This window comes from Nothobranchius furzeri, chromosome 9 (assembly GCF_043380555.1).
Source record: "Nothobranchius furzeri strain GRZ-AD chromosome 9, NfurGRZ-RIMD1, whole genome shotgun sequence".
Classification (NCBI taxonomy): domain Eukaryota; kingdom Metazoa; phylum Chordata; class Actinopteri; order Cyprinodontiformes; family Nothobranchiidae; genus Nothobranchius; species Nothobranchius furzeri.
Genome location: NC_091749.1, coordinates 23234090 through 23259714, shown reverse-complemented (window position 1 = coordinate 23259714; position 25625 = coordinate 23234090). Strand labels below are relative to the sequence as shown.

General features: G+C 42.5%; 1 protein-coding gene across 5 annotated transcripts in view; it reads right to left on the bottom strand.

Annotated features, from left to right (window-relative positions):
• ano1a (anoctamin 1, calcium activated chloride channel a) overlaps positions 1–25625 on the bottom strand; it is a 287143-nt gene that overhangs the window by 114999 nt on the left and 146519 nt on the right. For all 5 annotated transcript variants that reach the window (XM_070554713.1, XM_070554715.1, XM_070554711.1 and 2 more), the window contains exons 9-11: positions 24160–24201; positions 22842–22906; positions 1839–1973 (exon numbers count right to left, since the gene is read on the bottom strand). In XM_070554713.1, coding sequence (XP_070410814.1) covers positions 1839–1973; positions 22842–22906; positions 24160–24201 — 242 coding nt within the window. The remainder of the gene's footprint in view (positions 1–1838; positions 1974–22841; positions 22907–24159; positions 24202–25625) is intronic.

The following is a 25625-nucleotide window of genomic DNA, read 5'->3' as shown; positions in this document are numbered from 1 at the left end:
TCAACTGGGGCTATAGTCGGGCGGCGGAAGAAATACTTTGAGGAACTCCTCAATCCCACCTACGCGCATTCCGAGGAGGAGCCAGAGCCGGGAGACCTGGGGATGGACTGTCTAATCTCTGGGGCAGAAGTTGCTGAGGTAGTCAAACAACTACACAGCGGCGGAGCACCGGGGGGCGGATGAGATTCGTCCTGGGTATATCAAGGCTATGGATATGGTAGGGTTGTCGTGGTTGACACGTCTCTACAACATTTCATGGTCATCGGGGGCAGTTCCTGTGGAGTGGCAGACCGAGGTAGTGGTCCCCATCTTTAAGAAGGGTGACCTGAGGGTATGTTCCAACTATGGGGGATCACACTCCTCAGCCTCCCTGGAAAGGTCTACTCCAAGGTACTGGAGAGGAGGGTCCGATCGATAGTTGAATATCAGATTGAGGAGGAGCAAAGTGGTTTTCGTCCTGGCCGTGGAACTGTGGACCGGCTCTATACCCTTGAAAGGATGATGGAGGGGGCATGGGAGTTTGTCCTACCAATCCACATGTGTTTTGTGGATTTGGAGAAGGCTTATGACCATGTCCCCAGGGGCACCCTGTGGGGGACGCTCCAGGAGTATAGGGTGGGTGGCCTTTTGTTAAGGGCCATTCAGTCCGTTTACCAGAGTTGCGTGAGTTTGGTCCGCATAGCCGGTAGTAAGTCGCACCTGTTCCCGGTGAGGGTTGGACTCCGCCAGGGCTGCCCTTTACCACTGGTTCTGTTCATAACCTTTACGAACAGAATTTCTAGGCGCAGCCGTGGTGTTGAGTGTGTCGAGTTTGGTGGCAGAAGAATCTCGTCTCTGCTTCTTGCGGATGATGTGGTCCTCCTAGCTTCATCCAGCTCTGAACTTCAGCTCTTGCTGGGTAGGTTCGATGGGGATAAGGATCAGCAACTCCAAATCTGAGACCATGGTTCTCAACCGGAAAAGGGTGGCTTGCCAACTCCGGGTCGGGAGAGAGGTCCTGCCTCAAGTGGAGGAGTTTAAGTATCTCGGGGTCTTGTTCACAACTGTGGGTAGGAGGGATCGGGAGATCGACAGGCGATTGGTTCGGCGTCTGCAGTGATACGGACGCTGAGCCGATCTGTTGTGGTGAAGAGGGAGCTGAGCCAGAAAGCCAGGCTCTCGATTTAACGGTCAATCTACGTCCCAATCCTCACCTATGGTCATGATCTTTGGGTACTGACCGAAAGAACGAGATCACGAATACAAGCGACCGAAATGAGTTTCCTCCGTAGGGTGGTCGGACTCAGCCTTAGAGATAGGGTGAGGAGCTCGGAAATTCGGGAGGGACTCAGAGTAGAACCGCTGCTCCTCCGTATCGAAAGGAGTCAGTTGAGGTGGTATGGGCATCTGGTCAGGATGCCTCCTGGACACCTCCCTGGGGAGGTGTTTCGGGCATGCCCTGCTGGCAGGAGGCCCTCAGGTCGACCCAGGACACGTTGGAGAGGTTACATCTCCAATCTGGTCCGGGAACGCCTTGGGGTCCTGCCGGAGGAGCTGGTGGACAAGGCTGGGGAGAGGACGGCCTGGAGCTCCCTAGTTGGGATGCTGCCCCCATGACCCAGAACCGGATAAGCGGAGGGAGACGACGACAACGGAGCAAAGAACAAAGGACTGAGCAAACGTCCCTGAGAGATCCCGTGTTCAGGATCATGCACTGTAACATCTGTTATCTTTCTCACAACCAGTTAGTAATCATTATTTGGCCTGTACGTCTCAGACTAAGATTTTCATACATCTCCAGGAAAAAGGATATTTGTTTGGTCACAAAGCTAGACTGAAAAATGCAAGTGAGCGTATACCTGGGTATGTTATCATCCACAGTGGCACATCCGTAGAGGAACACGATGACACCAATGATGGCAGCAGGGATGAGCATCTGTGTGTAGACCCCTAACCAGGCAAAATAGAGGCCCACTTTCTCCCCAAAATACTTCCTGTAGGAAGAAGTGCATGGTCAGCATCTATTGTACATCAGTTACAACCACCCACATTTCAGTCACGCTTCAAAGATCATGTCCACTCCATGTGCGCGTGTGTGTGTTAGTCTTTATGTTTAAAGTGACAATGTGTAGTTTTGCATCATTAATCTCCGGAAATATCTATAAATTAAATAAAAGACACCCGGTAGTTTTTTTTTCAACAACTGGGTATCTTATGTCAATTATAACAACATTTCAATAGATATTTCTGGAGATTAATGATGAAAAACCACACATTGTCACTTTAAACGCATGCATGGGAGCGGGTCTCTGGGCGACGAGAATGCATTTACTGATTTGTAACAAATGGTTACAAAACTTTCAGCACTACTAAACGTTCTTTTACACATTCACCTCATCACTCATTGCCAGTGACGAAAGGGAATCTGATGTTCTTGTTATTTTGCTGGAAGTTGCACTCCCAAGGATTTTTGACCCTAATGGCCATCCGTTGGTAAGGTCTTAATTGAACACAAAAATAATGCTTTCTTGCAATGATTTAGGTAAGCACTGCCCCCTATCGCCAGGGAAAATACACACTCTCTCTTTAAGTGGACAAAATAATAATAATAAATGTTATTTAAAGTGCCTTCAGGGAACACAAGGTCACTGTACAACAAATAATAAAAATCTAGTTAAATGGAAAAAAAAGTTAAATGTTTAAAACAGTGAAAAACTAATCACTTGTGAAAACTCTAGGGTAAGCAGAACAACAATCAGAGAACGAAACAATAACACTATCTGTACGCAGTCTTAAAAAGATGAGTTTTTAGTTTAGATTTAAAGATGAGGAAGGAGTCCGAGTTCTGGGTGGCTTGTGGCAGAGAATTCCAGAGGTGGGGAATACTGAAATACTCTGAAATATCTGAGGCCCATGGAGGTAAGTTAAGGCGGAAGGATGGCACAGTAAGGTGGACAGTAAATGACGATCTTAGGGACTACTCCCTAAGATAGTCATTTACTGTAGAAACAACGTGAATGAAATCAGATAGATATGGTGGAGAAAGTTTATGAAGAGCTTTGAAAGTGAGAAGTAAGACTTTGAACTTAATTCGTTGTTTTACTTGGAGTTGATGGAGTTGCTGACGGACCGGACTGATGTGGTGAGATAGAGGAGTGCTGGTGATGACCCGTGCAGCAGAGTTCTGAACTAATTGGAGCTTGTGGAGGGTTTTTTGAGGTAGACAAGCTTGCGTTCTTAGTCACTTTCGACGGGCATTTAAAATTGTGGGCATGTTTCCGTCACCACCTCTGAGCTACTACCAGTTCACCTACTGAAATAATTATAGATTCACTAGGATAAAAACAATAAAGTTAATCTCTTACTAAATAGAATATTTACTAAGAAATCACAATGTAGCCATAGAAACACCACTTGGTATATATGTTGTGTGTGTGGGTGTGTGTGTGTGTCTGCTCTCAATCCCCATTTAAGTCGTGGCAGATGGCTGCTTCCTCCAGGATCCTCAGGAAGCTCTTCCTTTTAAAGGTGAACTATGCAAGAATTGAGTAACAGTGACATCCTGTGGTCAAATTTGGTTACTGCAGTTTCAGTTTCTCTGGGTTACCAGTTAGTGAACGGAAACTCAAGTTTATGTTTTAACAACCATGAAATACTATCTGTGTTTTCTCAATTATAAACTACTTAAAAAAAACAATATACTATACCATACCAAGTTTATTGCTATAACACATTTTAAAACAGCAAGGCAGCTGATCAAATTGATGAACAAAGATACAATCATAAGAACAGCATAAGAAAAATCAAACAGTGAGATATAATTATAAAATAGTATTCAAAGGCAAGATAATATAATACAGTAATATATAACAGGGTTTCCCCCAGCGCTTTATAAGCCTGGCGGCCGACCACGAACGGCACAACAAAACTAGAGCCCTCCATCAGCTGATACTGGTGAGAAACAGCAGCAGAACGAATAAATGCAAATAAATTGATGTTCACAAAATGTTGCAAAACATTTATTTAGTCGTGTCAAGGTGCTGAAGGAGAGTGCACTAGCACCGTGTCCTCAGGGAGATTAGTTATTATTTATCAGCGTGAGGATCTTATTTATCTATTTCTACCTTATTTGTAAACTATTTATTTACAGGTCCATCAGTTAATGTAATAATTGTCCCAACCACAGCTGCACCCCCCACCCCGGTCTCACAGCAATCAGGGGCAAGCTGCACGTGTTTAGTGCGCCGCATGCGCACATTTAGCCGTTTTTAGAGGCGCAGGAGCCCACAGGTACGGTGTGTGTCACTCACCCTGGTTACTCCAACAGGGGCTCTGAGAGCCATTTCTTTAGCGACTGACACATCACTACATCATTTCCTTTCCTAATGTCCTGAAGAACGGTCCGGAGCGCAGGCGGAGTGTTTAGCTAACCTGCAGGAAATGTCAACGACAGTTATCCAGAAAGAAGCTAAGGGTTACCAGAGATGTTTCTGAGGTGTTCGCTAGGTACTTTTAAGATTTAAAAAGTCAAGAAGGGGGTCTGAGAAGCTGTTAGAAATAGCGTCAAAGTTGCTAAGTTGGCAACACTGTGGGAGGAGCGCTTCATTTGCAACTCAGGGCAGCGCAAGTGGGAGGAGCAAATAATCGGCTTGTTTTGCTTTCATAATCGTTCAAAACTCAGATCGTAATTGGGATTTAAATTTGATTAATTGAGCAGCCCTACCCTTCAGGATCCCCCTAATAATAATTATGTGAATTTTAATGTCGGACTATCTTTATGTAATAGAATAAACCAGAATTGTATAAGGTAGCAAAATTAGTAGCGTTTTCCCATCTTAACACCACCTAAAAACCTCTCTTTACCAGTGCTGGGACATAATAAAATGTATGTCTAAATGTTTTTTATAAACCTGAATAATTTAAATAAGCAGTTAACAGGAGGAACTACTAACAGGAGCATTACACTAATCTAGACTATTAAAAGGTCACTGTGTGATATTTAACAAGACCCCAATCAGCTAAAATTTAAAATTGCAAATAGAAACACCTGTAAAGGTTCCCGAGCCTTTAAATGGTCTCTCAGTCTAGTTAAATTACAGAAATGAATGTAATTTTGCACAGTGTTCTAATTTTTCCAGCTTCACATAATTGTGTGTTTTAGCAGCATTTCTGTTGCTGGTAATCTAGTAACGGTTAAATAAATAAATAAAATCCTTTAAAATTACACTAGAAGAGGCACAAATCTGATGGAGGACTTACATTTACTAACTTGGGTCAGACCCAACCACAGAAGAGCTGCAGCTGGGTGGTGAACACACACAGGTAGTTCTAATAACACCTGAGCTCCATGACGTCTGAGACTGATGCATCAGTGTTACAGCGGGACTGAAGACATGATCAGAAACAGGTTACAGCTGGATGATCTAGGAAGGTAGAAGATCAGGGCGTCTGAGCGGTGAACAGGTGAGCGGACCTTCGGGACGTTCCGCTGTCACGCTAAGAAGAGCAAGGATGCAGACCCGCACCTGCAGCCGTAGATATTCATCACGTCTTCCTCGTTCTTCACGGGCCGTGATGCTCTTGGATGAAAACATCTACCTCTTTAGCTCCTGATCAGCTGATGACAGCTTCAACACACCGCGCAGCTTAACGCACGCATTTCCTTATCAGTAACAGAAACGATCGTTTTGTTAAAAGAAGATGGTGATTAATTAGTTTGCTCGTTACTGAAAGAAATATTTTTTTTATTAACGCGGTTATTTTAAACACCGTTATGCCCATCACTACTCTCTCGTGTCTATAGCATGCAGTGACGGAGACAGTGAGAACACTGAGGGTCTCCGCCCACCCGGCCAATCGTTATCGTGTTTGTAAGTGTGTTACCGACACCTCTCTCTCCCTGGCTGCAGCTGAAGTGTGGTGGTCAGAAAGCCTCACACTGTTGCTCAACGTTCAACAATGTTGGGGTTATTAGGAGCGAACAATTAGTAAGCTTCAACTTACTTTTGGATTCTTCAATAAATTCTGTAAATATGGGAATATTTACTGATTTATTAATTAATTAAGATATTCTTAGATATACGGGGCACCATTCCCCTTTTACCGGGGAAAAATTGAATCCAAAACTCTTATCAGTCTTTCTTGAAGTTCGTAGAATCCTTGGAGCAGAGACTTCTCTTCGACACAACAAAGCTACTGGAGACGAAAATCTGAATTTTATAACGTTTAATTAACAATTTGTCAAATGAATAAACAGTGGCATAAATGAATAATAACCATGTGATATAATAAAAGGATGTATATTCAAAATTATGTTCAAGGTGTTTGTGTGGTGTGTGTGAGTGAGTGTGTGTGTGTGTGTGTGTGTGTGTGTGTGTGTGAGAGATGAATGGGTCTTTGTTTCCCCAGAGTAGGTGGGGGGAGTGAGCTGTGAGTGTGTGTGGGGCTCTGCCCCTCCCCTCGCATTCAACAGGAGACCTGGATGTGTAAAGTTTTCTACTTTCCCGAACACTTAGTGGCTTAGAATCACAGTAAAACTTAACTCAAACACTTCAAAAGTTAACCAACAACAAAAGGGTCACTTGTAAATTATTTAATCTAAAAGGGAGTCGGCAGCCTGGCCAGAGCTGACGACTAAAGATATTAGCGATGATCAATAAACAGTTTATTCTTTCAAAATGACCCGAAGGACGAATTGGGAGCGAAAGAGGAAAACACGAAGCTACTTTTTAAGCAATAGCGCGGTTTTATTGCTTATTCTGGACTATAGAGGAAACGGGAGAAGAAAAGGAGAGAGAAAAAAATGAGTTTTCTGATCACCAAAGCAGCAAGGCGTCCCCGCTGTTATGATTTGACGGTTCTCCGTTTTCTCCGCAGTTTTCAGCGTCATCCGTCGGTTTAATGCTTTCTCCGTTGTTTGGCTCCACGAGTGTTTCTCCACGGAGCGTCTCTGAGAGCTGAATGGAGCTCCGCTCGTTCCCAGTCAGGTCCCGATGGAGTTGAGTGTAGTTTCCAGCGGTTGCGTGGCTCAACTTGGCACTTAGAGCTTCCGCGTGCTCAAGTTGTCGGAGCGTTGACAAGCGTGTCCTTACCGCCAGGTATCCTGGGCAAAAGAACGAGGATTCTTTGTCTCTGCTGAAGATTTATGGTCTTAGTTCGCGGGAAAAGCTCCACGGCTTCCCGCACATGCGCAGAACGTGTTTCTGGTACTAGGCGGTGACGTCATCACAATGCTTCCGTGTGCAAAGCATCATGGGAAATGAAGTTTCTTGGCGCTGATGTGATTATTTGCTTTTCAGAGCAATTTAAGCACAGTCATTTTGGAGAAAATCACTGCATAGTAATTTCCTCATGAGGTCAGACCCTCAACAACAAGCACATAGTAACGCACAACCTTCCATCCCCAGTAACGGTAATGGCGTCACAACAGTGGGAAAAGTAATTAATTAGATTATTCCGTTACCTATAAAAGAACGCCATTAGAAACGCCGTTATACTTAAACGGCGTTACTCCCAACACTGCTCTTTACAGAGAACATCAGGGTGTGATTTGCCATGGTGCTGAGCGGTGTTGAGCCGCCCAACTGAGCCTCAGTCCCGGGTCTGCGGGCCGTGAAGGCCGCTGTCAGCGGGGTCGATACCGGGGCGCTCAGAGGTTATAATTACTGAGTATTTGGGGCAGCAGTAGTTCAGGTGGTAGAGCGGGTTGCCTCATGATCGGAGGGTCATGGGTTCGATTCCAGCTCCCGCCAGGGGTATCCTGTTGTTGTGTCCTTGGGCAAGACACTTCACCCAACTTGCCTGTGTTAGTGGTGGTCAGAGGGGCCGACGGCGCCAAATGGCAGCCTCGCCTCTGTCAGACCTCCCCAGGGCGACTGTAGCTACAAGTAGCTTACCATCACTAGCAGTGTGTGAATGTGAGAGTGTGTGAAAGCGTCTTTGGGTGTCGAGAAAAGCGCTATATAAGTTCAATGCATTATTATCATTATTATTATTTGAACACTTCTCACATGTCGGCAGACATTCTGTAACAAAATAAACACAAAACATAAGCACACACACTCACTGAAAAGTGAAACATATTAGCTAACCACCGCTAGCGATGATGCTTTTTAGCATTGAGCTTCATGGGTAACACAATGTTGTCTGCTTTTCTTGTTTGGTCAAACAACAAAATACTAGTTCTTACCCATCTAGGAGAACTCCACATTCCTCCTGAAATTGATTTGGTCCAAACATCTCCACCTTTGAAAATGGTTTCCACTGTTTAGCCTTGTTTTATTTCTCATGGGTAGATGGAGGCTTCTTAGCCTTACAAGAAAATCCTTCTGTACTGCACAATTCTTGGTGGTGTTGTAGGCTAGGCAACTCCGCAGATTCATCTATGATTGGCTCATTCTCGCAGGAAGAATGAAGGGGACGCAGAAAGGCTGTGATAAGATACATTGGACTGTTTTGTAATTATTTTACTGTCTTACAACATAATTCACATTTAACAGAGAGTTTTCCTCTCCACCGTCACTACATGCTTGCTATAGGGAGCCTAAGTCTCCTCCCTTTCCAGTCAGCTCATGGGTCCCTGGAAGAACAAAAAAATGAATGCAAGTCAATGGGGCTAAAAACGCTATTTTCTAATCCCTTTTGCCTTAGGCCCTGGATCACACATATGTTGTACTGCTATTGAAAGGAAAACTAATGCTGGTGTTTTGACCATGCCAATCACGTACTTTGACATTTATTAGCTTATAAAAGTTTGTAATTAGCACAACTACACACCAGAAATTGGCACGTCGCATATGTCACGTCATCAGATAATTTCTCCCCAAAGTAGCTGCTACTGACCAAATAACCAGATTTATGATGGTTCTTTCCTCCTGTGGGAAGTTCGCTGAACTAACAGCCATTTTCCCCTCAGTTTTCTCCGTGTCTGGTTCAATGACATCACTTTCGTGAAGCACATTTGTAGTTCTGGACTTATTTTCACATAAAACCTAAAATAGCGTTTTCTCCCATTCAAAATTAAGTGCTTTCTTGGTATCAAAATGTGTCACGGACACAATTCAGCCACAATTCACGGACATCATATGAGAAATCCATGGCACAAAACAAGCGGAATTAGAAAATAAGTGTCTTTAGCCCCACTGACTTGCATTATTTTTTTTGTTCTTCCGGAGACCCGTGGTCCAGTAGTAGATGGTCGCGACTAAGGCTCCCTATGAGGATTACCTGACGCCTGTCAGTTACTTCACGCAATTTGTTGCGTTCCTTGTACAGTGTTTGCAAAAACATTGTCAGACGAAAAACTAAATTGTTGGACATTATGACAGAGGTGTCTCTTCTCTGATCTTACCAAAAAATAAAATAAACCTCCTGAAAACCACAAATTGACTGCCAATAATTTGTTGTAATTCCATGACAGACATTTTTTTCAATAATCCATCAGAGATTTTCTCTAGTTTCTGCAGCAGTTGCCCGCAGGAGTGCTTCCTCTGACCCTTTTTCTGCGCGTCAGAAGCTTTAAGCAGCTGTATTACAAACTTGAGGTAACAAAGATAATTTTTTTATTGTGATATTTTCGCTGAACTAAAATGCAGAATGACATTTTGTCCTCAAAAGTGTTTTATCAGAGTAGTTTAAAAAAACAGCTGAGATAAACCCGCAATGTTAAACTTTGAATTCAGCACTGTATCTCTTAAAGTTGGGCTGGACGATTTTAGGAAAACCTGCGATATGCGATTACAGTGATTAATTTTGTGATGACGATATTACTTGCCATAAATAAAAACTTAACTCAGGAACAAAAATAATCAAAAACAAAGAAATAAAACAACGAAAAAAAATTCATAAAAATGAGAAATGCAAAAGATGTGAGGAAAGGGAAAACGAAAATGAACAAGAAAAAGCAATCCCAGGAATCCCGGGAAAAGAAGAAAGAGCATGACAAAACTTACTCAGGTGTTTGCTAACCATCAAAATTAGATGCCGTCCGCCTCAGGGGCGGGCATCTAACCTACGAGAACCCACCCAATGGGCTAAATGGGTGAAGAGCTTTCTTTGATTTGTTAAAAATACATCATGCTTCCATTTGATAGACAGAATGTGTAGCAAACATTTGAGCTAACCATTCGTTGTGATATTTATCTGTTCTTCACGATATGCATATTGTGCATGCTAATATCGCGATAACGATATACATGCAATATATTGTGCAGCCCTATGTTAATGAACAATAACATCAGGCTACATATGTAAAGTTATGCAAGTGGTTACTTTTAATGAATGATCAATAAGATGTGATATTCCATATAAATATAAATTATCACTATTATTGATCTTTTTGGTAGTACAGGAAAACAACCCTTTATAATAGTTTGACAGAGGCTAAATATAGTTCATAAAAATCTAATACTATATTTCTACTACTAGGATGATGCAAAACAAATGCTTACACATGCCGAGTTAAGTTGATATCAGCTGAGAGAGACAATGAATGAGCAATGATGAATTATGAGGTTAGATGTTATGTAAAAATAAATCTAATTGTCTTTGAAAATTGTGATGTTGTTTAAAATATGTTCAGCTGAATGTGGAATGAGGTTTAGGTTCATAATAAAAATCAAATCCATAATAAAAACCACCCTGAAACCAGGTGAGAGACAACAATTACCCTTGTGATGGAAGTTCTCAGTAGGTCCAGCTGGCTAGGAAGCCTAGTCAGCTTGCTGCTGGGAGGAGTTGACTTCTGGAATGTCAAAGGTTGCAGCTTCCTTTGAATTTGCACGGCCCCATCCCCATACATTTTTCTTCTCCTGCTCCTTCACATCATCACACAAACATGCATAGGACCTTGGGGGGTGGGTTAAAATTGTGTTGTTGCATCAGCTGGCGTAGGCATTCAAAATAAAGGGTTAAAAAAAAACAATAACAATAAAGTTTTAAGTATCAGGCGTGACATTAAAGCAGAAGTTTTGATGCTCCAACTGAGAGTAAATCTGTAAGGCTTGTCACCAGCATTCACACATCAATTCTGTTTGCTTCACAGCCAGACAGGACACAGGGAGGAAAAAAAAAGATAAAGATTTTGCACGGCCAGCCAATGAGATACATCCTGCTGGCACGATGTTGCACGTCTGATGAGTTACTTCACTGATGGAGTTTTGCATTTTTGCAAAGAAAAGGATGGTTCCTTATGCTACTGACCAGTTAGCCTAATTGGACAGTGAAGAATTCAGGAAGTAAATTCTAATTTATAAAATTGGTTGTTTACAAATTTTGACAAACCAGAATCTAGAACGTGTAATAGTGAGCGTTATCAAAATCCCTCAGACACCACTCCTTCTCCTCAGAGACCAATATAGAATAATCCAGGAAATCCAAGAAAAGAGTAGATGACACTAAATGGTAGTAGATGGCAGTGTTGTCATCAAGTTATCAGTTTATCTGGAGGAGGTCAAGGCATTGTTAGAAACACACAGGCCAATAGACTCACACTGACGTCAGATGGCAAAAAAAAAATTTAAGCAACTATGTGTATGTAGATTAGGGTTGTCAAGGTAACCGGTGTAGCAGTAAACCCCGGTAAAAAAGTTGACAATAATAATAACCGTCTTGTTCTAAAAAAATATATCATCTCTGTGGATTACCGTGGCTGCGGTGTAGGCGCAGTGACCCTTACCAGCCACCGTATCATTTGCTGAAGTTGCCGACGGCACATGCGCACTTTGTTGTTTACAACCAAAACTTTCTTGAAGCTAAAGCTGAAATAATGGCCAAAGGAGGAGACGGCAGTGCTCAGTACATTTATTATCCCTCAAAGAAGACAAAGTGGGAAGTACGGGCATTTTTTGGATGTTTGAAGAATGCCGAGGGACAGTTGATAGAAGACGGCTATCCTGTTTGCAGCACGTGCAGGAAAAAGTCTGTGAAAGGCAGCAACGCTTGAAATCTCATGACACATCTGCGTGACCATCACCCGCAGTCAATGCAAGAAAAGCTAACATTAGAGTTTTAGCTAAAATGTGAGATTCAAGGATTTGGGTTGAGGGAGAACGCAACGAGTCGCTATATAAAGCAGCCGCAGCGCCGCTACCTGCATATAAAACGTGTCGCGGACACCCCCATATTGAAATGACGCTATGCATTACGGGGCTCCCAGGGGCAGATAAGAGTTGGTCTAACTCTGAGAATAATTATGACTTTAACAATGATTACTGCCTGATGACATTTTCCCATATCTGCAAAGCTCACTGGAAGAACACAAACCGAGGACAATATTTTACTGATATAGGGTTTATTACTCAAGTAAGGGTAAAAAAAGTATCTGATTAGAAGGCTACTTGAGTACTGAGTATCATCTGATCTAATATTTTTAAAATGATGACATCAAACAGACATAAAATAAGAAGTTATGGGCAAATATTGGTATTTTAAAGACTAAAGGGGAAAAATGTAAACAAAAAAACATAATTACAAAATAAGTTTTAGGCAAAATTTAAACACAAACTGTGGACAATATGAATATTTTCCTGATATACAGGATTTATTTAGTTGTCTGAAAATGTAACACGTTTAAAAAAAATACCGTGATAATACTGAAAACCGTGATAATTTTGGTCACAATAACCGTGATGTTAAATTTTCACACCGTGACAACCCTAATGTAGATTAACTGAATGATGTAGTTAAAAAGAGCGGAGAAAAATTTGCGTAAATAAAAGTGATGAAGTGTAAATACTGATGCACTGCTTTTAAAGTAGAATATGTAGTGAAATGTCTGACTGGACTGTGGAGAAAAGTTGTAGTTCCAGGCTTTATCACCCATGTGAAGTTCAGTGTGTGAGGTCTGATCATAATATGCCTTCCTGCCCTCAGCTGATTTCCCCAGATTTATTTGTGCATAAGAAAACGCTGCAGGCAGATGGTCCTTTACGATTTTCAAGTACTGATCGTTAGTGCAAGCTGGCGCAGCACTGGTCTCAACTGCTTGATACAGCAGGTGGAGAGGCAGAATCATCTGTCTACCTGTCATCATTTCAAATGGGGAGGTGCCTGTAGACTCATGAGGAGTGGCCCAAATACCCATCGGGACAAACGGAAGCTTCACATCCCAGTCTCTGTGATTAGCCAACCCATATTTCTTTAAAATATCGACAACTGTCCGGTTTATTCTTTCAACCTGACCAGAAGACTGGGGCTGGTAACCAATGTGGAAATTGGCATTCACTCCTAACATCTGCCAAAGATGTTCCATCACCTCAGAAGTGAAATTAGTTCCTCTGTCCAAGTTAACATGAGAGATCGAACCGGGAGATGATTCATCAAAAGATCAGCAGAGTTTGTGCCATGTCGTTAGGGGCTAGTAAACATTCAGCCCAGTTGGTGAATGCACAGGTCACAGTCAAGAAGTATTTGTTACCCCTGCTGGACTTAGTCGGGGGCCCCACCTAATCAAATTGCAGGTTGGACCACGGTGAACACGCTGCTTTGAAGAGGAGCTCTGTGGATGGGATTTGAGGGCTGAATTCAAATTGACAACAAACCAACCAGCTCTAGATGTAGTTCAAGATGTCTCTACGCATTTTTGGCCAATTAGCGACCCGGCTCAGGGCTCTGAATGTGGCCTTGACACCTTTGTGTCCAGTCAAAGGAGAGTCATGAGCTTGTGCGATCATACCCTCCCCTTAGGGACAGAGGCGTTACAAGAACAAGCAAGGACGCAGGCTTGGGAAAGTGCATGAGCACCCACTTACCCATTCTCAGCGTGACCCAAACATGAAAGTGAGCACGGAGCTCAGAAAATGAATCAAGTTCAGCAAATGAAAGATGAGCCGCAGGACTAGAAAGGTACAGGACCATCCTGCTGATAGCAGGGTCCTGGGACTGGAGGCCGACAAGGTTGTTGTCAGAAAAAACACTAACGTACACTAACCCATCCGATGGTTACAGGGAGGACACGTTAGCAGCCTATGTCTGAGTCGAGACACATGCAGGGTGGAGGGGGAGAACATCATCAGGGAGCCACAAGGGGTTGAAGGACCACAAGGTACCAACAGCAGCACCTTCTTTAGCTAGTGAGTTTGTATGGTCGTTCATCTCTTTATCAGGTCCAGGTGCACGGGAATGACCTTTGACTTTACGCCAATAGATCTGCATACCATGTGATGTCACCAAGGCATAGCATGCCATGAAAAGGTGGCGCTTACATATTAACGTCGGCATGGTCGGGGTTTGGTCAGGCTGGATGGCGTGAGTTCGGTCTCGAACAGGCGGTGTAGTGTTCACAAATCCCCGAGCCTGTGGGTAGCATTTAATATCCGTGGGAAAGTCCACTCCATAAGGTAAACAAAAGGCTGACATGAGCTGTGTTGCTTTTGGATATTCCGAACCACATTATTTTATTAATTTGCTGTGTGTGTTCTCATAATCTTGTCCATAGTGTCGCCTCGGTCCCAGTCTGACCGCTGGGGAGAGGGTCTGAGAAAAAGAGTCACCTCAGCACTGAAAATGCAAATCTGACTTATGTGTGAAACCAAATTCTGGTGTTGTTCGATACCTTTTGGGGCAGTGCTGACACTAATGTGTAAGCGCCAAATGTTTAACGGGCTTCAGGTTGGAGGTCAAGACCCTGTTACTTTTCCAAGTGGGCAGATGGCAGGTGAAGCTGAGCCGAGCGTAGTTTGAGTCAGTGCAGATCACCAGCTCGTGTACCATCGCCATCAAGTTGTAGGACTATTAGGAACCCAGTCACCTCTGCAAACTGTGACATTTGAGGGCCCAACTGGAAGTGCCGAGTCTTTCTGGTCAGCATTCAGCCAAACAACACTCACGCATTAACTCAACAAATGAAGTTGGCATGCCTTCACAGAGAGCTTGGTGAAAGTAGTGGTGATTTGGGGTTCAGCAGGGTCTGGGGAGGGTTAGCTGGCAGGACTGACGTATAAATGTCGTCCGAACGGAACTTCCGGGTATGGCAGTGAAGTGAGTGGAAGCATAGCCAGGAGCTCAGCGAGGGTCCAGCATTTCCCCTTTTTTTCAACTACGGATAACATCAGACTTCGATAAATATTTATGGGGAAATACAAAACTAAAAAGATACAAACCACAGAAAGGAAAACCGACGAAGAGAACGAAGGAATGGCGATGAGGGAAGGGAATGAAGACGCCCAAAACACGATGGCCACACTCCAAGCTAGCATGGAGGCTATCCGAGAGGAAATCATGGCTAGCCACACAGATATGAAAAAACACTTCAGCGAAGCTTGGGAGACGATGAGAGTAGACATGAAGCAAGAGCTGGGGAGTTTTAAAGACGAGGTGAATAAGAAGATGGATGAGGTGGGGGCCAACTTAAAAAGCGTGGAGACGAGAGTGGAAGAAATGGAGCAAAGAGTGGGAGAGGTGGAAGAGTGGAGCGTTAATGCTAAGGAGGTGCTCCTTCAGACCGTAGAGGAACAACAGCGAATGCTGGCCAAGCTAACTGATCTGGAGACCCGGTCACGGAAGAACAACCTTCGTATATTTGGAATACCAGAGGACCAGGAAGCTGACAACCCAACTTAATATGTGGAGAAGCTCTTAAAAACTGAACTAGGTATGCAGAACGCAGAGTTGGGGATACAACGATGCCACAGATCACTCGATCAGAAGCCTCCTACACACGTGCCCCCCAGATCCATGATTGTATGTTTCCTTGAATATAACATTAAAGAGCAAGTGCTGAAGAAGGCATGGTTGAAGAAAAATATACGAATAGAAGAACATCGGATTTACATGGATCACGGCTACCCGATAGAAATCATCCAGAAACGAAAAGAATATGCCCCGTTACGGAAAATACTAAAAGAAAAAGGCATTAGATTCCAGACACCTGCCCCAGCAAGGCTCCGAGTCTTCTACAAAGATGGTCCAGGTACCTACACGAATGTGACATCAGCAAAGCTACCAGCTCAAGGGACGAACGGGACTCAAGCAAGGCCAAAAGACAATTCGTGGACGGTCAGCGGACGAAACCGAGGACGGGAAAGAGTTGTGGATGTTCAGGGGGCTCGGGAAAAACGTACACGTTTTCACCACCAATCCCAACTGAGAGACTGAAACTGGTTAAGAGGTTGTGAGTAAACATTCCGTTTAAGGTTGATTAACATAGGCAAAGAAAAACTGTTTGAGGGAGTGAAGATAAATAATGTTTAATATTAAGATGCAGATTAGGATTGTAATCGTGTTCGTGTATCAGTAGACAGCTGTGGTTTGACGAAATTTAATAATCGGACCACTGGACTGAGAAGAAGAGTGCATTGTTGCCACCTACAGGGGGTCAGGATGGTACCAGAGCAGACATCACACTCCCTTGAGGGGGCCCTCTACAGAGAGAATTCCCCTCATAGTCTTAGAAGTGAATTTTCTACTTCTTTCTTGGAAGTCATGTTCAAATATATGTTCAGTTGTTGTTCGTTATGGCGCGGGTTTTTTTTTTTTACGGGTCGGGTTGATCAGTGCAGGGAGAGCCTATTTTTTAAATGTTGTTTCAAGGGAACACCATGCCATTTCAGGAATATAACATTGTATCATTAAACGTCAACCCCATTAAGAGGAAAAAGGTGGCTACTAAGATGAGAAGGGAAAAACAAGATATAGTTTTTTGGCAGGAGGCCCACCTAAACAATAAGGAACATGAGCAATTAAAACGTCTGGGGTTCAAACATATATACTACTCATCATATGGACAGAGACGTGCAAGGGGAGTGGCAATATTGATTGTAAATAAAACTAACTTTCAGTTAACTGAACAAATATGGGACAGAAAAGGGCCACATGTTATGGTAGTGGGGCAAATTGATCATAAACCAGTGACTCTACTAAATGTTTACAGGCCGCCAGACAATGATCAGGAATTTATTAAGAGATTCCATGCTTTCGTTCTTTTTAAACACAGAAACAGTTTTGTTTACCTGTTTTGTAGCTACAGTTTCGCCGACGGCTGCCGGCTTCTTCAGGCTGACGCTGATCAGCGTCAGCCTGAAGAAGCCGGCAGCCGTCGGCGAAACTGTAGCTACAAAACAGGTAAACAAAACTGTTTCTGTGTTTAAAAAGAACGAAAGCATGGATTTAGAAAGACACAGCAAGAACACACCTAAGATTATTAAGAGATTATTTAATCTGATTGTGGAACACACCAAAGGAACCCTTATCTGTGGTGGGGATTGGAACGTACAACTACAGCCCCATTTAGACACCAACAATAAGACTAAAAGGACGAATCCGGAAACAAAAACAGTTAAAAAACTTCAAGAAGGAAACATGATGGACGTCTGGAGGGAGCTGCATCCCAAGGAAAGGAGCTACACTTTTTTCTCATTTCCCCATAGAAAGTACTACAGATTGGATTATTTCTTTATGACTAACACCGATAGACATAGAATCCTCAGATGTAAAATAGGAGTAAGAGATATATCAGACCATGCAGGGATCTACCTATCTATACATCTAGAGACGGAAATAAAACAAACTAGCTGGAAGTTGAACACAAGCTTGTTAAATGATCCCCAATGTATACAATTAATAAATGACGAGTGTAAAAGCTATTGTGAACTAAATGATAATAAAGAGGTATCCCCTAATATTATATGGGATGCATCAAAGGCAGTAACAAGAGGAAAATTGATCATGTGGTCCTCGAACAAAAAGAAAGAGAAACATAAACAAATGAATGAGTTACTAGCCAAATTAAAGAACTTGGAGACTAAGCACACCACCGTTAAGGACCCCCGACTATTGGAAAAGATTAATTTAACAACACAGGAATTAAATGATATATATGACAGACAAGAGGAATTAAAAGCTAGATTTGTCAAGCAAAAATACTATGATTATGGCCCTAGGGCAAAGAAATTATTGGCTTGGAGAATTAAGCAACAGGAAGAAGAAAGAGGAATTTATTGTATTAAAGATGAAGAGACTCAAATGATGTGTTATACTGCTAAAGAGATACAAAATTCATTTGTAAACTATTACAAAACACTATACTCGCAGACCCGAGAGGTTGACCCTCTACATATTAACCCTTTGATGCATGAACTATGAAATCTTCAACCATGATTTTTTTAACAATTTTTTTCATTCATATTTAGGTGTGAATGAAACAAATTTCATCTATACATATTTTTTGTAAAATTTAATTTACAAGTAATTTATTACATGTCCACCTCAGTGGACAGTGTGCATTCTGAACATGAAATATGTTGGCTTGACTTACTGAAGTACAAATGGAGGGGTTCAAATGCAATAAAGTCTTCAACAGCTGTGCTTAATAACAAAAAAAAAAAAAAAAAAAAAACAATTTTAAGTACCTGTCCACTGTAGTGACCATTATGCATCAAAGGGTTAAGAAATTTTTACATTCTTTGGACCTACCTAACATTGGAAGGGAACAAAACTAAAAAACTAATGCATCATTATTATGGAACATACTGCCACTTGATTTATATAATAGAATCGACATGATCAAAATGAATATATTGCCTCGAATACTTTTCCTCTTTCAATCTATACCGGTACACATACAAGCCAAACAATTTGCACTATGGAACAGAATGCTCTCGGGATTTATATGGAAGGGCCGCAAACCTATAGTTAAATACACAACACTACAACTGCCTAGGGAGAAGGGTGGACTTTCCCTCCCAAACTTAGAAAGTTATTTTAAAGCAGCACAATTAAGATATTTACTCTATTGGTGTGATCCATTGTATGTGGCAAAATAGAAAGATTTAGATATGACACAATTAAAATTACCACTACAGACAATATTAGGGGATAAAAAATTATATCTGGAAAAGAAAAAAAGAGTTAAATTAATGGACTAAAATGCCTTTAAAGATATGGTTTGACGAATGTGAGAAACATGAATCAGACACCAACGTAAAACAACTTAGATGGGTCACAAGCGATAGGGAATTCTCCCTGGCACAAACAGATGGCCGCTATGCGGCATGGTCGACAAAGGGGATCGGCAGGGTATCTGCAGGTTTAAGGGAGCCAAATTTAAGACTTTAAGACCTTTTTTTAAGGCCACTTTGACCAAATTTAAGCAATTTTTTAAAATTTCATTTAAGCTATAATTTCCAGCTATTGCTTGAAACTGGTGCTACCCATGTCGCGAACGTGGGATTAACCATCCAGTTACCATTAAACTTGCACTTCCCCATGGCGCAAGCTCCCACTAGCTTAACCAGCTAATGTGCTCATCTAAAAATAGCCCCCTTTCACAACCAACTGAATGAGTACAGTTCCGCTTATGAAAATATGATACACATAAAATGCTGAACACTAACTAGAAATTCACGAAAATTTTATAGAAATAAAAATTTCTTGTTTATTGGGTCTTTGGTCATTTAAGACCTTTGGAAACTGTATTTAAGGATTATTTGTCATTTTTAAGGATTTTTAAGGCCTTAAATTTGGAAAAGCAAATTTAAGACTTTTTAAGACTTTTTAAGGAAAATACCCTGGATGGGACAGTTTTGCTCAATTGCAGGGAGGGATGGACTACATGGTTTTGACAAATTAAGGGACACATATGGTCTGGAAAACCTGGATTTTTTTAGATATCTCCAAGTCGGATCTTATTTCAACAGTAACATTAAAAACACGGAAGAACAGAGGGACGGCCTAGTCTCCCTTATAAAAGAGGCATGTCAAAGTAAGATTAAAAACAAACAAATTACTAAACTTTATCGGAACCTACAATCACTCAAAGACCAATCAACTAATTATATTAAAATTAAACGGGAAAGGGAAGCACAAGTCACCATATCAGATGAAAGTTGGGCAACTATATGTGAAACACAGAGGAAAACTACCAGTTTGAGTTACTGGAGGGAACTCACTTGGAAAAATTTTACCTGGTTCTTTATAACCCCTAAAATAAAATGCAAACAGAGACGCCAACAGAGAGAAGGACATTGCTGGAGACAATGTGGGGAAAACATGGCAGACCACTTCCATATTTTTTGGAAATGCCCGGTAATTCAGCCATATTGGAGGGAGATGGTTGACTCAATCACAGTCGTGATGAGTTGTGAGTTAGTTAAGGATTTCTGTACTGTTTATTTGGGTGATATCCCATCAGTAGTCCCCACAAGAGACAAATATTTAATGAATATCATGCTGGCAGCAGGCAAAAAAGCGCATACCAGAAAATGGCTAGAGAAGAATGCCCCAACAAGGAAAGACTGGCAGGGAATAGTCGAGGAAATATATAAGAAGGAAAAACTGACAGCCTTTTTGAACCTTAAATTAGATCGTTTTCATAAGAATTGGGAGAAATGGGAGAGATTTACTAACAGCAATACCACGCAATGATGGAGGGCAGGTTGTATACAGTATGCATGAGTTAATATGCAGTGTTTCCCCCACATAGGCTCAGGTGTGGCGCTATGTCACACCTTAAATTCTAGAAAAATTATCATGATATATTACCATATTGACATTTTCTTAAATCCCTAGTAGACAGTGTGGAAAAGACTGGAGAAGAAGTGAATTACCAGGGGATAATTGCTAAGGAATATTAGAACATTTTTCGTTGAAAAACAGTAATTTGATAGGTGTCAGCAGAGTACAAGTGAGATGGTAAGGAATTTGGTGGTTGGACCATCTTATTCAACAACGAAAATAATGTTCTCGTAATTGAAGCAATGAGCCCTGAAAAATACTCTGTTTTGGCAGTTATTATAGAGGCTTTGTACTGCAATAGATTAGTTAAGTACAGTTCTTTTATAGAGATGCTCAAGTAAATGATTTCTAGATTTTATTGCACACAGCCCAGAGGTATACCATGGAGCACTCAAGGAGAAAGAAAAAAGCCTAGTTTTCACAGGATCGAGTGTCCAGGAGAAAAACATACAGTAGCAACATGATCCTATTTTGGTACCATATATTCCATATTGTCACTAAATGCGTCTGATGGTCTAATTCCCTCTGTTTGGTTGTGCACTGATCTCCAGAACTTCTTTCACAATAAGATCCAAAACATTATGCTCTGCGTCATGCCTCTGAGATAAACTTTTCCAGTGGAAGCCCCTCATCCACTCCGCTTCTCTGGTTTCACTCCACTGTGCTCATTGGACTTTGAGAAGTTGATTAGCTCCACAAAGCCAACTCATTTGCCTGTAGACACAATCCCACCTAAACTGGTGTGTGACCTTCTCACCACTCTAGGCCCATCGCTTTTGACCATTGTGAACACTAGATTAACTACTGGAGTGTTCCCCATAGCTTTTAAACCAGTGGTTGTACAGCCGATTTTGAAGAAGCCTGGTCTGGATCACTCCAGTTATAATAACTTTCACCACATCTCGAAAGTCCCCTTATGGTCTAAGGTGCTGGAAAAGATGGTCCATTCGCAAATCTCAGACCATCTGGAAAACAATACATTATTTTAAAAAATTCAATCAGCATTCAGACCTTGCCACAGCACTGAATTCGTCCTCATTCGGGTCCTGAACAACACTTTGGTTGCATCAGGCTCTGGGTCTCATGTTCTGCAGCTCCTATTGGACCTGTCTGCAGCATTTGATACTGTAGATCATGACATTCCGTTGCAAATTTTGGAGTCATGGATGGAGGTAACGGTGACTTCCTTAGAATGGTTTCGCTCATACTTATCCAATAGATCCTTCAGTATTGAAACTGATGACAGCTCCTCCCCCTGTGACCCGCGGGGCTCTGTATTGGGACCGCTACTTTTCTGTATTCATCTTCTATCTTTGGGAAACATTCTGAAACACTTTGATCTCAACTACCACATACTGATGATTACCAGCTGTATGTCACAGTGGACAAACCAAGTTTGTTTGACCATTGTGAAGGACCAGTTAGCTGCCAACTTTCTGCAGCTCAATGAGGCTAAAACTGAGGCTAACTTATTTGATCTGTGTAATGTCTCCCATGCCCATCTCTCAAAGAACTTTCCTGATCTCTATTTTTAAGACTACGTGACTAGCCTTGGGGTCAAACTGGATACTGGTCTCTCAATGGTTCCTCAAATAAACGCTGTGGAAAAATAATGCTTCTTCCAGTTGTGTTGAGTAAAACGTCAGAAACCTTACTGAAGAGGAGGCATTTAGAATCAGTGATTCGTGCATTTATGTCTTCCCACCTTGACTATGCCAATGCTCTCCTAATTGGCACCCCCGACTCAGTTCTGAATTGCCTTCAGGTGGTTCAGAATGCTACTGCCAGGTTCCTGTCCTTGCAGAGCTTCACAGGCTTCCCGTTGCTTTTAGAATTTGTTTTAAGCTTTTGATTTTCACGTTTAAAGCCCTCAACAGCCTGGCACCACTGTATCTCTCTGAGCTGCTTGCTTCTTATGTCGCTGGGCGAGCACTGAGGTCCGCGGATCTGTTATTGCTCTCCACGACCTGGGTGAGATACAAAGCACGAGGGGAGCGGGCATTTATATGTGCTGCCCCTACCCTTTGGAATGCACTTCCGCTGTTGGTTAGACAGGCTCCATCTCTTGCCTCTTTTAAATCTCATTTAAACACGCATTTTTATGATTTGGCCTTTGGCCTGGAATTTTATGGCCATGTCTGTGATTATATTTATTTGTTGATCTTATTGTTTGTTTTATCAGCATTTACTTTATTGTGTTGCAATGTATTTGATGGAAAGCACTTTGGTCAGCTCTCATGCTTTGCGTAAACATGCTTTACAAATAAACTGGTATGGTATCCACAGAAATAGCCATTTTAAATTAAAGACCAGATTCTCCTCTTTACAACAATATAAGAACCATTACTCTTATCTTCATGTGTTTGTGTGCTATGATGGTGGGAGAGCAGCATTTCAGAAGCAGAGGAGCTGACCTGATAAGTCCGATGGGCTGGTACTTGTAGAAGACACTGTAGCTGGCCCACTGTTCATACAGCAGCTGGAAGGAACAAGATGGAATCAGAAAAACTCCCATCGTTTGTCAGCCTCAATTCAAACTGATGATTCTTGACTTGGACATCATAGCCTTGAATATGCATGTGGGTATTTCAACACTCATATGGCACCTGTCTCTTAATTCCTCCTTATAAGTTTATGTTTGTTTATTTGGAAGATGCTTTTATCCAAAGTGGCGTACAATTTTTAACCTATAGGGCATGTTGTGATCTGTGGGGGAAACCCGCGCATGCATGGGGAGAACATGCAACTCCATGCAGAAAGGCAGCAGCCAAATTTAGAACCTGCAACCTTCTTGCGGCGAGACAACAGTGCTAACAACTGCGCCACCATGCATGTACATGTTCTTACTGTGTGTTCCAAGTGATAAGTGTGAGTTTGAAGGGCTCTGAGAAGTCCCCAGAGAGAGATTCAATCAAAGACAGGAAACCAGAGATGGAGGAAACACCGTCCTGACTGGAGAAATAAATGGTGTGTAAGCACCTCCCAGAGTGTGAATATAACCTGAAAACTGAAGCACTTCTATCCAGATCCTGTGTTTAGTCCGATTCTGGAAAACACATCGGATCTGAGCTCCGGCCAACAGTGATCTGCACATCCTGGCTGAGAGACTGATGTATACAGCTGATAACAGCTGACTGAGTAAGCACTTTGTCAGCCTGTTCTGATTATGCAACAACTATAAAGCAATCATCGCCTGTTGGAGTAATTTCACTCCGCTCTTCGTTCAGATGGAGGACTGATGCCGGAGGAAAAACCAGCTCCTGTCTCCATTGCACAGAAAAACTTCCCTCCTAAATGGATATATGGATATGATGTAAGCTAACTGGGAGCTCCGAGCTAAAGCTACTTCTATAAAACAGGGGAGTGATTATGGAGCCATTGCCTTGGTGACACACATCTACTCACCAAGAGGAGGCACTGGCTCAAAGTGTAAATACCCTCAGAGGTTTAGGAGCTGGTCATACTGAACAAAAACATGAAGATGCAGCATGGATTTTCACCACAGATGCCATTTAGTTGCTGACTCGCCTTCTTTTGGGTGTAATCCCCTTTTTACATTTACATCATATGTATGAACTCCAGCTGCTGAATCTATGCCGTGTTTGTTTAGGAGGAGAGACTGGGTGTTAGCATTGAACGCAAACACTTCCTGTTTCAGGTTTTACATCCACTAGTCAACCCTGAGTCTGAGAAGGTTCTGTTCTGCCTGGTTGTTGGACCTGTTCCACTCACCTTCCTGTCATTAGGTTCAGCATTCACTCCCTCAATGTCTCCCTGTAAAACACACACACACACACACACACACACACACACACACACACACACACACACACACACACACACACACACACACACAGTTTCTGATTAGTTTCAGATAAATCATAGTCATTTTACATGAAACAAGATGGCGCCAGTGTTTTTGGCCGGCCATCCACCTCGCGGTCTCCTTCTATTGTTTTTGGTGATATTTCTGAACTTTCTTTCCCCCATAATTGCAATCATTAAGTATGATCGCTCTTCTCTTTTGGACATACGGTTGGCAATGTGCCTTTCTCCACCTGTCGTGAAGGATTTCCATCATACCTCTTGCCCGCTGCTCCCTGGACCTCCTCTCTACCTGTGTCGGATGCCGTGTCGCTTCCGTGGTTGGAAGCGTTGCCGTTGCGGCTGTCAAGCCGGGCGACTGGTGAGGCTTAGAGGTTTTCGGGCCCGCTCACCTGCCTCCTTCAGGATTTCTGTCGGCGTGGGGCCCAGTCTGTGTTCCTCTGTGTTCCATGTCTGATCCCGTCGGAGTTTCCCGGGGATCTGGCGGGCCCACAGCTTCGCTCTGTGCCAATGGTGCTGTGCCGTCGTGGAATCTGCCCAGCAAACCTTCTCCTAGTGCCGACGTCATCGGCAGTCTGCTCCACAGCTCGGACTGTTCATCAAGACTCGACCTCCATCAGCTTTGCTCTTATAAACGCAAGATCCATCAGAAATAAATCTTTTATACTAAGAGATCTTTTCCGTGATCGAGCGCTGGACTTTCTCTGCGTCGTGGAATCCTGGATCGCCCCGGGTGAGTCAGCTGCTCTAGCGGAGACTCTCCCCCCCTGCATGCTCATTCATAAACTCTCCAAGATAATGCGGCCGTGGAGGAGGCCTTTTAACTACCGTAAATCCTCCAATACAGGCCCGGGCCTGTATTTGACTCAAGCTCATCAAGCTCCAGGCCTTTATTGGAAGGAGGACCAGAATTAGAGGCAGGCCTCTATTTCTATTTGAGCAAAATGAACTAATGGTTCGCTGGAGTTTTTGACAATTAAAATTGCGCCCACATTTTCAAAGTTAAACACATTTCTTTTAACAACGGTAGTTTCTGCTTCAGCCCTCTCCCCCCTCCCCCTGCGCAGCGGCCGCAAACTCACTGGTGCACCTGCAGCCTCTCGGAATTCCTGCTGCTCTAAACATTAAAATAATTATTTAATTTTCTGTTCCTCACTTCTGATTACCTTCAATGGTGTATGTTTGTTGCAACCACCAGGTACAAAAACTAACTTGTTTCTATGACTATTTTTCTGTCCTGCCTGTTTATTATCTTCCTGCATCTCCTCTCAATCCTAAGAAAAACTGCTACCTGGGTTCATATATATTCACCTCATGAGTTACCTTTGAACTGCAGTTCTAAAAGATCTACCGACTGCAAAAACAGCGGAGTG